The sequence below is a fragment of the Micromys minutus genome (genome assembly GCF_963924665.1).
Source record: "Micromys minutus genome assembly, chromosome: 29".
NCBI lineage: Eukaryota > Metazoa > Chordata > Mammalia > Rodentia > Muridae > Micromys > Micromys minutus.
Genome location: NC_137964.1, coordinates 1,036,800 through 1,053,727, shown reverse-complemented (window position 1 = coordinate 1,053,727; position 16,928 = coordinate 1,036,800). Strand labels below are relative to the sequence as shown.

At 45.1% G+C, this 16,928-nt stretch overlaps 1 protein-coding gene across 1 annotated transcript in view; it reads right to left on the bottom strand.

The window, feature by feature from the left end:
- SDK1 (sidekick cell adhesion molecule 1) overlaps positions 1-16,928 on the bottom strand; it is a gene marked incomplete at both ends in the record, with an annotated part of 923,105 nt that overhangs the window by 587,220 nt on the left and 318,957 nt on the right. Inside the window, one exon of the mRNA XM_080940510.1 lies at positions 5,991-6,150. Coding sequence (XP_080796636.1) covers positions 5,991-6,150 — 160 coding nt within the window. The remainder of the gene's footprint in view (positions 1-5,990; positions 6,151-16,928) is intronic.

Here is a 16,928-nt window from a genome sequence, read left to right as displayed (position 1 = left end):
AAGGAACTGAACCATTATTAAAACATTTTCCAGCAAAGGGTCCAAAGAGTCACTACAAAAGTTTGCCAAATCTTCAGAGCTAACATGAATAATCCACAAACTGTTGCATGGCATAGAAAGGAGAAAGGGGAAAAAGAACAACTACAACAACAAAACTACCACCAACAAAAACAGTATCAATGAAGTTGTTCAATGAAGGCAAAACTCCCCTGAAAACAAAACCAGACAGATAGACAGACAGGCATGCACACACACACACACACACACACACACACACACACACACACAGAGACACACGCACATACACACAGACACACACACATACACACAGACACACACACACAGACACACACACAGACACACACACATACACACACAGACACACACACAGACACACACAGAGACACACACATACACACAGACACACACACACAGACACACACACAGACACACACAGACACATATATACAGACACACACACACAGAGACATAGACACAGACACACACACACACAGAGACACAGACACACACACATACACACACACACACACACACACACACACACACACACTAGCCAATATCTCAAATGAACATGAGGCAAAAGTTCTCATAAAGCTCCTGTAGACCATATTCAGGGACACACTGACACCATTACACCACTATCAAGCTGTTTCTGCCAACACATGCAAATAGGCAGCGTTTCGGAAGCAGTGTGTGGTCATCTCCAGACAAGCCTGCAGCCGACATCACTGCAAAGAGCAGAACCTGACGCTTCCTCCTCACAGTCCTCACTTCACTCCGTACAGAGCATAAGGCTTAGCGCAAGCAGTGAGCCAGGGAAGGAGAGACAGGGATGCACATAGAAAATCAGGAAACTGAATGATGCCTTTTTGCAGGTGATTTGGTTCTACAGTGTAAGATCCAAAAGACTACCAGAAAACTCCCAGAAATGCACACACTTTCAAGTAGCAAGGTAAAACATCGACATACTGAAATCAGTAGCTTTTTTGATTTTTTTCATTTTTATTGGTTGTTTTATTTACATTTCTTTTTTTACAGCGTTATTTTTAAAAAACAAAGATAAATGTACAGATTTTAAGCATTTATGCATAAAAGTATGCAAATACATTTTTGTCAGTACTTGATTTTTTTAAAGGTTTGATAGTGTGCATTAAAATCTTACTAGTTACAATGAGCATAAAGTACATGTAAAACAAGATGTAACCTGGAAATAGTCAAAGTTTTCTTGGTGTGTAAAGATTAAGCATAATGGTTTTTCATTTTCTTTTTCTTTTTTTCTTGAACTTTATATAGTCTGTGACTTGTTTCTGGGGTGTTCAGAGCTTTCTGGGGTTAGTATCCAATTATCAGTGACTGTATATTATGTCTGTTCTTTTGTGACTGGGTTACCTCACTCAGGATGATATTCTCTAGATGCATCCATTTTCTTAAGAATTTTTATAAAGTCATTGTTTCTGATAGCTGAGTAGTTTCTGATAGCTCCATTGTGTAAATATACCACAAGTTTTGTATCCATTCATCTACTGAAGGACATCTGGGTTCTTTCCAGCTTCTGGCTATTATAAATAGGGCTGATATGAACATTGTGGTGCATGTGTCTTTGTTGTATGTTGGAGTTTCTCTGGGGTATATGCCCAGAAGTGGAATAACTGTGTCTTCAGGTTTGTCCAATTTTCTGAGGAATTGCCAGACTGATTTCCAGAGTGGTTGTACCAGTTTACAACCCCACCAACAGTGGAGAAGTGTTCCTCTTTCTCCGCATCCTCATCAGCATCTGCTGGAATCTGAATTTTTGATCTTAGCCATTCTGACTGGTGTGAGGTGGAATCTCAGGGTTGTTTTGATTTGCATTTCCTGATGGCTAATGATGTCGAGCACTTCCTTAGATGCTTCTCAGCCATTCGATATTCCTCAATTGAGAACTTTTTGTTTACCTCTGTACCCCATTTTTTAATAGGGTTTTTTTGATTCTCTGGTGTCTAACTTCTTGAGTTCTTTGTATACCTTGAATATTAGGCCTCTATCAGATGTGGGGTTGGTAAAGATCTTTTCCCAATCTGTTGGCTGCTGTTTTGTTTTCTTGGCAGTGTCCTTAGCCTTACAGAAACTTTGCAATCTCAGTAAGTCCCATTTGTTGATATTTGACCTTAGAGCATGAGCCATTTTCTCCTGTGCCTATGTGTTCTAAGGTTTTCCCTACTTTCTCTTCTAATAGTTTCAGTGTAACCTGCTTTAATGTGGAGATCTTTGATCCACTTGCACTTGAGCTTTGTACAAGGAGAGAAGAAAGGATCTATTTTCATTCTTCTGCATGCTGAGTGCCAGTTGGACCAACACCATTTGTTGAATAGGCTGTCCTTTTTCTATTGAATGTTTACAGCTCCTTTGTCAAAAATCAGGTGACCATATATGTAAGGGCTCATTTCTGGATCTTCTATTCTATTCCATTGATCCATGTGCCTATTTCTGTACCAGTACCATGCAGTTTTTAGCACAATTGCCTTGGAATAGAGCTTGAGGTCAGAGATAGTGATTCCCACGGATGTTTTCTTGTTATTGAGGATGGATTTCACTATTTTAGGTCTTTTGTTATTCCAGATGAGATTGCACATTGCTCTTTCCAACTCAATGAAGAATTGGGTTGGAATTTTGATGGGGATTGCATTGAGTCTGTAGATTGCTTTTGGTAAGATGGGCATTTTTACAATGTTGATCTTTCCAATCCATGAGCATGGGAGATCGATCCATTTTCTGAGATCTTCCTCGATTTCCTTCTTTAGAGATTTGAAGTTCTTGTCATACAGGTCCTTCACTTGCTTAGTTAGAGTCACACCAAGGTGTTTCATATTGTTTGTGGCTATTGTGAAGGGTACCTTTTCCCTAATTTTTTTCTCCACATGTTTGTCCTTTGAGTAGAGAATTTATTTACATTTCAAATGTTATCCCCTTCCCAGTTTTCCCTCCACAAACCCCCTAACCCTTATCCCCTCCGCCCTCCTCCTGCCTCTATGAGGGTGTTCCCCCCACCTGCCCACCCAAACACTGGACTGAGTACAGGGACCCCAATGGAGAAGTTAAGGCAAGCACTGAAGGAGCTGAAGGGGTTTATAACTCCATAGAAGAACAACAATATCAACCAGCCAGACCCCCGAAGCTCCCAGAGATTAAACCACCAGTCAATCAATAGGTTTTTTTATATATCAATAGCAAACTTGCCACAAAAAGAAAAAAATCAGGCAGAGCAAAAAAAAAAAAAAAACTATTTATAATAGATTTTAAAAAAATCATCAGTAAATATAAGCAAGAAAGTGAAAGGTCTCTACAGTGGGAATTGAAAACACTGAAGAAAGAAATCAAAGATGGCTTTAGAAACAGAAAGACCCTTCATATCTATGGATAGGAAGAATTAGTATCGGGATCAGGGCTCTCACATGAAGACGGCCACAGAGTCGGTTCCCATCAAAGTCCCAATGACGTCTTCACAGACCAAGGAGAAGAACAGATCCCAAAATGAGCACTGATGCACAAATGACTTAAGGACACAAAGCCATACTCAAATGGCACTGAAGACCAAAGTGACAGAGATGACGGGGTTATGGCACAAGGCAGATACGCAGTTCAATACAACACAGAAACCAAATCTAATTTTTGGAAAGATTTGAACATTTGAAAAACTACAGCACGGTGCTTGGGAAATTGATGGAAGTAAATCCATATCTCTCACTCTGCTTGAGTGCGTGCGCGCACAAGCTCGCGCGCGCACACACACACACACACACATGCACACACACACACACACACACACACACACACACACGCATACACACACGCACACACACACGCACACACACACGCACACACACACGCACACGCACACGCACACACACACGCACACGCACAATTCAAAATGGATCAAAGACTTTTCTATAAGACCAAGAGTCCAAAACTGCCAGCAAAGTCACAGAGAAAACACTTGAAGGCATGAGCACCAGCCAAGGACTTTGCAAACAAGACTCGGCAGCACAGGAAATAAGTCCAGGAGCTGACATGAGGGATTACATGCAATTAAGAAGCTCTGCGCAGCAAAGGAAACATTCACCGGCATGAAGAGAGCTGACAGAACAGGAAAAGGCTCCTTGCCAACCACAGAGCACATAGGGAATTAATATCAAGGAATATAAAAAAACTGCGATCATTAAACATTAAAAAGCACCCAATCAATAAGTAGGCTGGTGAGCTGACTAGACGGTTCTCAAAAGGAAGAAATACAAATGGCCGATAAATGCTTGAAAAGTATTCATCATCTTTTGCCTTTAGGGAAATGCAAATAAAAGCCTCCATGAGACTCCCCTTTACCCTAGAGTAGCCATAAGCAAGAAAGAACAAAGAAACAAACACAACCCAACAACAAATTCTAGTGAGGATGCACAGAAAGGCAAAACTGTACTTCCTCCAGGAGAACAGCACGTTATTCAACACTATGAAAAATCACTCTCAAGAGGTGCTAAAATTAGACCAAGAGCAGGACCCAGGTAGACCACTCTCAGTTTCTCCTGCAAAGCCGTACTACAGCATCCACAGAGAAGACTGCACAGCCTCCCTGCCGTACTCACAGGAGCTGTGAAAGCAGACCAGGTAAGATGTCTGACAGCAGATGAACAGCTACCATGAGCATGACACATATACTCAATGGAATGTTTCCAAACATAAGGAAAAAGGACAGTTTGACATTTGCACAAAATGGATGGAATTTGAAATCATTGAGTCAATGAAGCAAAATAAGCCAGACTAAGGAAGACAAGTAATATATTTTCTCTCACATGTAAAACTTAGGCTTAAGGGTGCATGTGCGTGCGTGTGTGTGTGTGTGTGTGTGTGCGTGTGTGTGTGTGTGCGTGTGTGTGTGTGTGCGTGTGTGTGTGTGTGTGTGTGTGCGCGTGCGCGTGTGCGTGTGTGTGTGCGTGTGTGTGTGTGCGTGTGTGTGTGTGCGCGTGCGCGTGTGCGTGTGTGTGTGCGTGTGTGTGTGTGTGTGTGTGCGCGTGCGCGTGTGCGTGTGTGTGTGCGTGTGTGTGTGTGCGTGTGTGTGTGTGCGCGTGCGCGTGTGCGCATGCACATGTGTGTGCACATGTGTTCTAACTGTATAGGTCACAGAACTAGGAAGAGAATCACTAGAGGGGGAAAAAGCTACATAAAAGAAGATAGAACTGTAGGCACAAAGGGAACAGAAGGACTGACTGACAGACAGGAAAGCTGTCCGCTAGAACAATATACGATGACATGTACCTAGAAAAATGCCACAGTGATTTCTGCTTGTACATTAACTTTAATAATCTAATACACTTTAACTTTCTTTTTTAAATACAAAGACCCGAGGCAGGAAGGCAGAGCCAGGGCTGCTTCCTGGGCACGGCTACAGTGTAAACGTAGCTTGGACTTTCGCTGACCCTCTCCACACGGGGCTCAGACTGTACCAGGTGTGATGGTCAGCACACAGTAGGTTCTCTTCATCACTGGGCTTCCTGCTGAATAATGAGGCCCTGCTCACCCAGACTCTCGTCCCACGGTGCCCCCTTTCCCAGAGGAGTTGGAAAGGAAGCTAGAAAGGATTTTAACAGCATGACTTCTGGAAGCTCTTAACCTGCACACCTACATGGAATGCTTGGACCAGTTGGATACAAACAAACCTTGTAGGTGAGGTTGTCACTAAAAATAGCAAATTTATCATCACGTGAAAGTACTTTGTGGATTCCTATCTATGTGTCTGTGTCACTAGAGGGTTTCTATTCTCTCCCAAGCAGAATGGTAGACTCCAGGGTGAACAGGCCTTCTAGAACAAGCCCCTGTAACCACACACAGAGGCCCTTTCACCCTCAGTGCAGTGGGACTCGACCCAGCTTGTGTCACCAGGTCCCACAGGGCCAGGGCTTCAGCTGTAACCTCACAATCTTATTATTTAAGCCAGCAATTACTTATATTCGCTGCTGTAGGCGGTGAGCTCACTGCCATTGCGCATCCACTTGAATTCCAGAGGCCAGCTCCCCTCGGCCAGGCAGGTGAGCACAAGGCGGTTCCCTTCCAGGTGGATCTGCGGCGGGCCTGGCTCCGTTTTGAAATAGGGCGCAACATCGTCTGTGATAGTAAAAGGAGACAGAAAGAACAAAGAACACTTAATGACGCCGAGATGGAAATAACCTGATCCAACCAATAAATCCACCTAAACAATGAATCAATTACATAAACTGGTCTGATTTTCAACAGCATATATGAAGCTATACAGCACAAATAATCGCTGATACATCAGGAAAAAGCAACAGCCTGGGAGATTCTCCGAAATGCTAAACGGTCCAGAAAGCACCAGACGTGTATATTAGCCCTTTCTATTTAGAACTCAGACCAGACCGGAGTACACCACAATATTCTGGATCCTTCAAGGCACTGAGTTCATTGTTTTGTTTTGTTCTTAATGTCATTTTGCTTTTTTCATTTTATTTTGTTTTTGTTCATTGTGGTTTTTGTGGTTTTTTGAGACAAGGTCTTCTGTGTTACAACAGCCCTGGCTGTCCTGGGCTCACTCTGTAGACCAGGAGGCCCTCTAACTCACAGAGACCACCAGCCTCTGCTCTCTGAGTGCCGAGATTAAAGGCGTGTCCCACCACACCTGGACTCACTGTTTTTATTTTCATGTTTAATATGCATGCCTGTGTACGTGTGTTCCCGTGTCGTGCGGGCATGCATGAAGGTGTATGAGGTACACATTGGATGTGGTCGTCCTCGGTGGCTCTCCACCTTGTTCACTGAGGCTCCATCTCTTCTGTGAACGCAGAATTCAGTGGCTCTGCTAAGCAAACACCTGTGCTCCATGCAGACCTCCAGTCTCCCTGCAGTGTGTGCTGGGACTAAAGGCAGGTGCCACTGCTGCCCGGGGTTAATGCGGGGCCTGAGGATTCAACTCATCTGCACATCTGTGCACGGAGGAGCCCTTTATCCACAGAACCCTTTCCCACCCTCCTAGCTGCTGGTTTCTAATGAAAAATCCGCTTTCAAAGTAAAATTCAAGTTTATAAAAGCCATATTTCTCCACATAACATACAGATAATTCTGTTTTGAGAAGGGACTATAATAAAGGAATGACAAGACTCACAATCTAGTTTTCATCACTCTCTCTCTCACACACACACATGGGGGGGGGGGGGCAGAGAGCGTTGGGGAACTCAGTGGAGAAGTAGACTCCCAGGTCTTCTGATGTGACAAGCATGTGAACATGCTCACTTGTGACAACTCAGAGGATTATCCATATAACTTACGATGTTGCACAGATACAGCACATTTGATGACTAGCTCAAGTGCCATCACTAATTAGATCTACAATCTTGGTGAGAACACATAGGCTAGTTTCCTCATCAGTAAAATAAACGAGAAGGGGCTTGTGATTCACTGGCTAAGATCTCACAAGGTCCAGGGCACAGCTGTCACAGCCTTCGCACACTCCTACCACAGGAAAGCTGTCACAGCCTTCGCACACTCCTACCACAGGCGCTTCGCACACTCCTACAACAGGCACTTCTCTCATGTGCCTACTAACACTAACCCTAACCCTAACCCTAACCCAACCCTAACCCTAACCCTAACCCTAACCCTAACCCTAACCCTAACCCTAACCCTAACCCTAACCCAACCCTAACCCTAACCCTAACCCTAACCCTAACCCTAACCCTAACCCTAACCCTAACCCTAACCCTTTCTCATCCGGTAGGTGGTAGTTGTGATTGTGGTTGTTGTTGCTGTTGTTAAGTTAACAGAGCTAAAGTTATCTGTGAAGAGGTGCTTCAGCTGAAGCCCCTCTATCAGATTGGATGTGTATAAGCCTGTGTGACACTTTCTTGATTAACAGTTGACGTGGGAAGCCCAGCTCCCTGTAGGTGCCACCATCTCCAGGCAGGAGGGCCTGGATGTATAGGAAAGCAGACTGAGAAAGCCAGGAGGGGCTAGCCAGTGAGCAGTGTTCCTCCATGGCCTCTGCTTCAGTTCCTGCCTCCAGGTTCCCTCCTGCCTTGAGTTCCTGCCCTGCCATCCCCTGGTAATGGACTATGGTCCTAACCAGGAGGCTGACTAAACCCTTTCCTCCCCAAGTTGCTTTGGTCATGGCGTTTTATCACAGATATAGAAACCATACCTAAGACACGGGATGACTCCTGCAGCCCCTCCTGCTGACCTGTCATACAAACTATATATTCATTTCACTCACATCACAGTAAAATTAAAGCATTTATGGGTTACCTTGTAATTTCTCCTGCCTTACATTTCTGAATTCCTAGCACCAAAAGTGATGCAGAACAAAGTAGATGTTGAATAAAATACATCAACCAACTAAGCACAACCTGGATATCACGTTATAGTGGAAGAGATGGAAAGGAAAGGTAAGGAGAGTTCAGTGGGAGGCTGGCCATGAGAATGGGAGACAAGGGGCTTATACAGGAATTAATGAAGATATAGTTCAACAAGCTTTTATCTGTCTGTAGACCATGGCTGTAGACATGGCTCAGTGGTAGAGCCCCTGCCTAGAATCCCCAGTGAGGGGCTGGGGTGTGGCTCAGTGGTAGAGCCCCTGCCTAGGATCCACAGTGAGGGGCTGGGGTGTGGCTCAGTGGTAGAGCCCCTGCCTAGAATCCCCAGTGAGGGGCTGGTGTGGCTCAGTGGTAGAGCCCCTGCCTAGAATCCCCCAGTGAGGGGCTGGGGTGTGGCTCAGTGGTAGAGCCCCTGCCTAGAATCCCCCAGTGAGGGGCTGGGGTGTGGCTCAGTGGTAGAGCCCCTGCCTAGAATCCCCCAGTGAGGGGCTGGGGTGTGGCTCAGTGGTTGAGTGCTTTCATCTGCCAGTTCTGCCTTTAGTCCCTGGCACCACAAATAAACAAACACACAAATGTGCATTTATCCTATAAGATAGACCCTGCATCAGCGTTGGGAATGCAAAGAGAATAAGACATTGTCACTTTTCCTGCAGTGTGTCTGCTCTGGATCTCATGTAGGAATATGAACAGCCAACAGTAAGGTGTTATAATGAAATATGCCACTCCGTGTCAGCAGGAGCCACTAATCCAGGTCCTATTGGGAGAGTCCCACATGCTTCTGCTCTGAGCTGCTTTTAAAGTGAATCCTCAGGTCCTGATTGTCAACTGTGTGTCCAATTTCCCTTTCTGCTATGTACTTCAGCCCAAATCATCCACTCCTATGACCCAAACAGTGTAATAAAGCTGAATTGCAATAGATATAACTCTGATGCCTTGGGGTTCACTGAGCCGCAGGCTTTATTAATGGCCTGCCATTTGCTCTCTCTTTAACAATAGAAAAAGAAATGCCACTTCATAGGGTTCCAGTGTCCTACACGCATGCCTCATAAAAAATAGATCTTTTTGAAAGAAAAAAGCTTTAAGATACAAGCTCAAGAATGTGAATTTGTGACTACACCTGACAGAACATCATCAATTTTAAAATATTACACGATGGTTTGGAATTTAAATGACACTACGGTTCGATTCTCCTGCACAGGTAGCCACACGCACACATCTACTGTGAACAAATTACTATGCTGGATACTGAGATCAAGTAAGAAAATCCCTCATAAGGAATATCTTTATATACTTGGCAAGAAAATATCTTCTGGCCATAGAATGGTAGTTAGCCATGCATTTCAAGAAGAGGAAGCACACATTGCCAAAGCCCTGGAATTTTAATTGTCTAAATGTAAATTATCACCACAAATATTTTAAATAGCCAGCATGGCGATTTAGTTATCCCTCCAGTGGGGCTTTCCTACAGAAAATATAAAATGTCCACTCCACCACTGTGTTAGAACACTGTGGCCCTGCAGCTATAGCAACTAAATGAAGGGACCAGACAGAGGTGGCTGGTTGTTTCCCACAAATGCAAGTACTTGTAGGACATGCTAGAGAACGTTGAAATGGAGCTGCACACAAACAGGTGACACCTAGATGCAGGCAGCTTCCATGAGGTTATCATCCATGACGGAATGCATTTATTGAGGTTACCCGTGCTCTTGAAGGCCCAATAAACTCACTGTGGAAAGGGAACTCTGATATATCGTTGGTGCTCTACCGTCTTAGTTAGGGTTTCATTCCTCTGAAGAGGCACCAGGACCACACTGTTATAAAGAAAAACATTTAATGGGAGCTGGTTTCCACTTCTGATGTTTTGTCCATTATTATGGAGAGAAGCATAGCAGCATTCAGGCAGGAAGGTGCTGGAGAAGGAGCAAGAGTTCTACATATCCATCAACAGGCAGCAGAAGTAAATGCCACCCTAGGCCTAGCTTAAGCATGTGAGACCTCAAAGCCCGCCTCCACAGTGACACACTTCCTCCAACAAAGCCACACCCACTCCAACAAAGCCACAACCCCTAGTAGTGCCACTCCCTATGGGCCAATCACTCAGACCCTTGAATGTGTTTGGGGTTATAACTATTCAAACCGCCACACTAATCTATGGTGGATGGATGTTTATCATCTCCTCAGGAGAAGCTAGCAGAAAAAAATGAATCTTTATGCAGGGGTGCACAGATCCCCACAAAAACGTGTGATATGTTTGTACTTTACATGGGCAGGAAAACATGCCTGCAAAATCACAGTAGGAAAAGAAAACAGATGAATAGCCTATGAGGTGCTCACAAGACTCTGACCTGGGGAGAGGGGCCATTGGCTGCTCTTTGGGGAGATGAAACATCCCACATTACAACCACCAGACTGGACTCCCCCAGGAAAGTGTGTTGAGTGTGTGAGAACTTCTGGATTCCAGCAGGGAACTTGCTGAGTCCCTGTAATGAATAACCATGGGAAAGCAAGACATTTCCATTTTCACATACTTTTAAGTAGAACGTAAATCATTGATGAAACACAGTCACATTTGTCTGGATCACACAGATTTAAGGTCCGCTCAAGGGAAAGGACCAGACTCGGTGTTCTCTCAAATCAACATCATAATTTTATAATGTCCAAGTCACTTCCCCAAATGGACTTTTAAGGTTCTTAGATAAATGTAAATGGATTTAACTTTACCTGTCCAATGCAAAGATAATCTTCCCATCTAGAACATGACTACAGCTCATATGACAGCGTAGAAACTGTTGCCATGGGAGAAGACAGGTACAAGAAACCAAGGCCGAGCCTTGTCCTGGGTGTTTTAATTATGTACTCCATTATGGAAAATGTGGACACGATCAGAAACCTTTAAGGGTAGAACAGATACGAAGCAACCACTGTGTACCAATAACAGCACGTGTCCAGCATGTGTGTGTGTATGTGTGTGTGTGTGTGTGTGTGTGTGTGTGTGTGTGTGTGTGTATGTGGGTATGAGTGGGTATGTGTGGGTGTGTGTGGGTGTGTGTGTGAGTGGGTGTGTGGGGGTATGTGTGGGTATGAGTGGATGTGTGTGGTTGTGAGTGGGGATGTGTGTATGAGTGGGTGTGTGTGGGGAGGATGTGTGGGTGTGAGTGTGTGTGTGTGTGTATGTGGGTGTGAGTGGGTATGTGTGGGTGTGTGTGGGTATGTGTGGGTGTGTGTGGGTGTGTGGGGGGGTATGTGTGGGTATGAGTGGGTGTGTGTGGGTGTGTGTGGGCGTGTGTGGGTGTGAGTGTGTGTGGCCTGGGGGAGGGGTAAACACAGGTCATTAGGCTTTTAAGACATGTGCTTTTTACCCACAGCCACTTCGTGAACCTTTCATCTTACTGGGGCAGGAGGAAAGAATCTTGCTGATTAGGCTAGAAGGCATGGCCAGTGAGCTCCAGGGACCCTTGTCTCTCCCTTCCCGAGCACTGGGGTCACACGTGCACCACTATACCCAGCTTTTATGTGGATGCTGGGGATCATATTCCAGCCCTGTGTGCAGCAAGCACTTTACACACTGGGCCATCCCCTGGCTCCACGCCTCCATTTGAAGGAGATAATTAATGAAGAATGACAGTCAACTTCCACTTAGCAAAAGAAGCAACCATGCCACGAACAATGGGAGTCCCAGGCAGACAGCCTCACATGTTCTGCTAAAGTGCCATAAAGTTTGTCAAGCGCCTGTAATCAGCTCATCAGCCAGTGGGGCCTGGCAGAGAGGACCCCATGAATGGGCAATCAGAGTGAGCAGGACCTTTGTTACTGAACTCCATTTCTGCCACAGCAAAATTCCCAGGACAACCAACACTTCCATTTAAACCACTAATCTTCCTTTCAAAACTTCCTCTATAGCAAACCCCAACATTTCTGTGCCCCAGGCTTATGAATTTACCACTCACTGAAAATTCTAATTTTTTTAAATTCCAGGGAGAAACAAAAGCACAGGGGCTAATGTATCACCTATGAAGTAGGCTGGCGTGCGTGGGTAGAAGGTCCTCTCCTGACCGATGCTGGGGGAAGCAGCCTTCCCTGGCTCTGCTGCCAGAAATTTGTTATGTGCACACAGGGAGGCCAGGAGTTTAATCTCACCAAATAATATACATTCCTCACAACGGTAATATTCACCTTTTTAAAAAGAAAACAATTAAGCATTTCAAACATGCTCTGGAGGTAAAATCTAAACATATTACTAAATAATTCTGATTAAGTGCACAGATATGCAAGGTCACACTGCGATTAATGTAGGTGGCCCCTGATGTTTGGGGACAAAAGTCTTCGCTATGCCCAAGGACAAGGCAATTTGGATGTTCTTTCTGTGGTCACCATGCACATGCCTTTGTGGGACAAGGTAACGCAGAAGGGAAGAGAAGGAGAGACGGGTCAGACTAGGTAATTACCACACCAAGATCAACCTGGCAGCCGAGTGGGACAACCGAGGAAATGGGGTGACTGGGGTGACTGGAATCAGATGCACTATATGCATACAATTAACCTAGACCTTAAAGGAAAAGCCTTTACAAACAAAAGTGGTCACACATCATAGCTAATCCCAGGCTTTATGCTCTTAGATGATCACAACTACTTACACATATTTTGGGGGAGCAAACCCACACACGGTTTTGCCTCTATTGTTCAGATCTGGAAAATCAATCATCCAACTTCTGTCTACGTCAGTTGACTTATTCCCACTACCAACTAAAACTCAGAAGAGTCTGAGACTCGGAGGCTCCAAGGCCAGAAGTGGCAGCCACTGAATGTGCAAACACAAGCATCATCCAAAGAAACCATCTGAGCTGAGCATGGGTCCACACATCTGCAACCCATCCCTAAGGAAGCCAAGGAAGGTGGATCATGACTGCACAGCAAGACTGTGGCTTAAAACACAAACAACACTCAATGTATTCTGATGACTACAGAACAGGGGAATAGGGCTTGTTTTCCAAGCTGCTGTCCGATAGCATTTCCAATGAGATGCAACTACCAGCTGAGGCTTGCTCACCACGTGCCCTCTGTTAGCATCCTGGAGTGTCCCAAAGTTACTCCATCTCTGTAGATCCTTGCACAGGGGCGGAGAGCAAAGTCCGGGCCTCTCGCTATTGTTCCAGCTACAAGGTTACAAACACTTTCACTCCCAAGCAGGGCCGAGCAAGTGTCCTGGCCACTAAGAGTGGGGATTGGAGCTGGCTGTAAGCCAATAAACTCACAGCCTAGAAAACGAGGCTTGTAAACAAGCCAGGAGCATCCCAGGAGAGACAGCAGAGGTCTGAAGTTAGTGCTGAGCTCAGCAGGGATCACAGCTGAGGGCTTCCCCGTGCCAAGGCCTTGACTTCCCAGGCAGGCCAGTACCCAGAGGGGTAGACACCAGGGGAACCAGGAGGCTCAATCACAGAGAGAGAAGCCAGAGAGTATCTTCCTCCCCCAATCTCCACCTTACTATTTTCAAACACGGTACCTTACTGAATCTGGAGCTCACTAATTATGGCTCTCACTGGAATGGCTCTCCAATGAGACTCCAGGATCTACTTATTCATGTGGAGAGAAGAGGTCCATCCTTAATCATTTCCCATATAACTTTTGGGGGACAATGATGTCTCTCCATGTACCAGTAGCCAAGATTCTGCTTGGCTGGCCAGCCATTAGCCCCAAAGATCCTCAGGTCTCTGCCTAATCAGTGCTGTGATTACAGGCACCTGCCCCTGGCCCTGGCCCTGCCCCTGGCCCTGCCCCTTGCCCTTTAGATGCACGTTGAGAATCCAAACATAGACTTTCTTGCTCGAATGGTGAACAGTCTCCTGACTGAACCAACTATCTCCTTAGCACCCCAAAACTGAGGAGTTTTCAGATCAGTGCTTCTAGATTCCAAGTAAGGAACAGACTCCAGAGACAATTTGCCAGCTGCTTGTGCCTGGTCCATCTATGATAGGTTAGCAGTCGTACAGGAACCTCATGACACCTCTAGAGAGACCCAGGGGACACCCCAGAGCAAAGGAATAGCCTAGGAGGGGTAGCAGTGTCTGCCAACTTTGGTTTGGGACAAAGTCAGGGGACTCAGGCAGTAAGGATCCAGAGCATAGACCAAAAGAACTAGTCTGTCTACCCTTCTCCAGTCTCTGTCCCCCTCTACTTTCTGAGGGGGCATAATCAGAAGGGATAGACTGCAGGTCAAGCTTTGTATTGCTGGCCAAGGGGAGAGTACCTCGGGAGATAGCTGCCAGTATAAGGCCCCGAGTTCCACGTGAGATCTCACATCTGAAAAGCCATATAAAAAGGGAACTCTGCATAGCCGGCAAAGACAGAATAGATTTGTCCCCAGCCAGTCTGGCTCCACGGCTGGCATGCTCACAGCACACTAACAACGAGGTGCTTCCATCCTGGAAATGGAGGCGATAGAAGCAAGTCAACCCGCATTACTGACCCCCGTGATATTTTCAGTTTTTACACTAGACAACCCCACCAGGAACCAGGATGGGCTGGAATGGGAGACTAAGACTCCCTCTTTTTCTGAAAAGAAATGTTGGGTTGGGGTGGTCGCTTAGTCAGTAAATTGACTGCTGTGCAAATATGAGGACTCCCGTGTGGCTCCCAGAACCCATGTAAAGGAACCTGGCAGGACAGTAAGAACCAAGAGCATGGAGACAGGAGGATACTTGGCACTTGCTGGCCATCCAACCTAGACCAACTGGTGAGCTCCGGGACAGTAAGAGACCCTGTCTCACAAAACAAGGTGGGGCTCTTGAGAATGACAGCTAAGGATGTCCTTTGGTCTCTACATATGTATATGTGGGGATGCATGTGCACAAATATACAACTCCCCCAAATACACACACACATACATATATATACACAGATACATACACACAGATACACACACACACAGCTCACACATACACACAGATATACATGCATATATACACATATACAGCTCCCATACACATATACATACACACACAGTACACACACAGATACATACACACACAGCTCACACATACAGATATACATACACACAGATACACACACATATACATATACATACAGCTCATACATACACACAGATACACATGCATATACATATACACACAGATACACACACATACATACATACACAGATACACACACATATACATACACAGACACACAGACATATACATACACACACAGCTCACACATACACACACAGATATACACACATATACATACACACACAGCTAACACACACACATACCTCACACTGAACATTCCTAGATATCTCCAAAAAGTCTCCATAAAGCTTGGTGCTCAGAAGTTTGTCTAATAAATCTGGGACTTCCTCATGGCTGGACCACAGCATCCTCTGGATACTTGAATCTGAATGTAAAAATGGGGAACATGGGAGGCTCCCGGAGATTTCCAGCAAACAGAACTACAAACAGCTTGCTAAGGCATCCAGCCAGTAGGGAAGTCAAGCTGATTATCTGTGTTCTCTGAAATCAATGTGAATTAATGGCATATTTAGGGAACTCATGGGGTGAACCTAACCCTTCCAATATTTCCCCCTAAGAAACCATTCAAGCTTTCGATGAGATTAATCCACAGCCGAAGCTGATGGGAAAACATAAACGGGGTATTTATGTACGGCATTCATGCTGCACTGCGATAATCTATTTCAGCATATAAATTAATAACAAGAAGAGACAGTGGGGCAGAGCGATTCCCTGCTCCTCCAAACTGAAATAAGCTTCTAGCTTTCCAGTGCTTTATACTTCAAGGTAGAAGTGTGCTAAATTGTCATTTCTTCAGTTTGTAGTGAGAAGGTATGACCCAACCCAAATAGTAAATAAGAAGAAACTTATCTGAAACAGCCAGCATTCTTCTTAAATATTATATCATGTTTCTTCCAAAGAGCCTTTCACGTAACCCTAAGAGTCCAACTCTGATTAAATATAAAGCCAAAAGGTACAAGAAAAGAAAGCAGCTATGATTTACTGTCTCTTAGATGTTTGCCTGTGAGAGTATGATATGTATTTGGTGACACAGGCTCTGGGGCTCAAGAGGTAGCCAACTGGTAGCGATTTTCTCAGGCCAGGATAACAGCATATGAGAGCAACTTCCCAGCATTTCAGCTACACCAGAAAGAGCAGGGGCTGAGGCCAGAGGGAAACCGTGACTGTGTCAGGAGAAGTGTTCCCATACCATGGCTGCTGACAGCAAGGCTTTGCAAAGCCAACTTAGATCTCAGCTCCTCCATTCCCTAGCTCTGGGTTCATGGGAGAGACACTGGCCCTCCTATGCAAAAGGGTTTCCAGTCCACAAAATAAAAACACTAACTTCACAAGGGTGGGAAACATTTGGCTCCACGTTCTTTGGAAAACCATGGTGCAGCCTTAAGTCTCCCTCAAGTGAGCCACTGACTTGCACAGTTACATTTTAGAATATGAAGAGGCAACTGTGCAAGTTGTTTATTCTCTTTTTTGAAACAGTAGCACTACAGTTGTTAAAGGATGACACAAAAGGTAAAACTTTAGAAAACATATCACC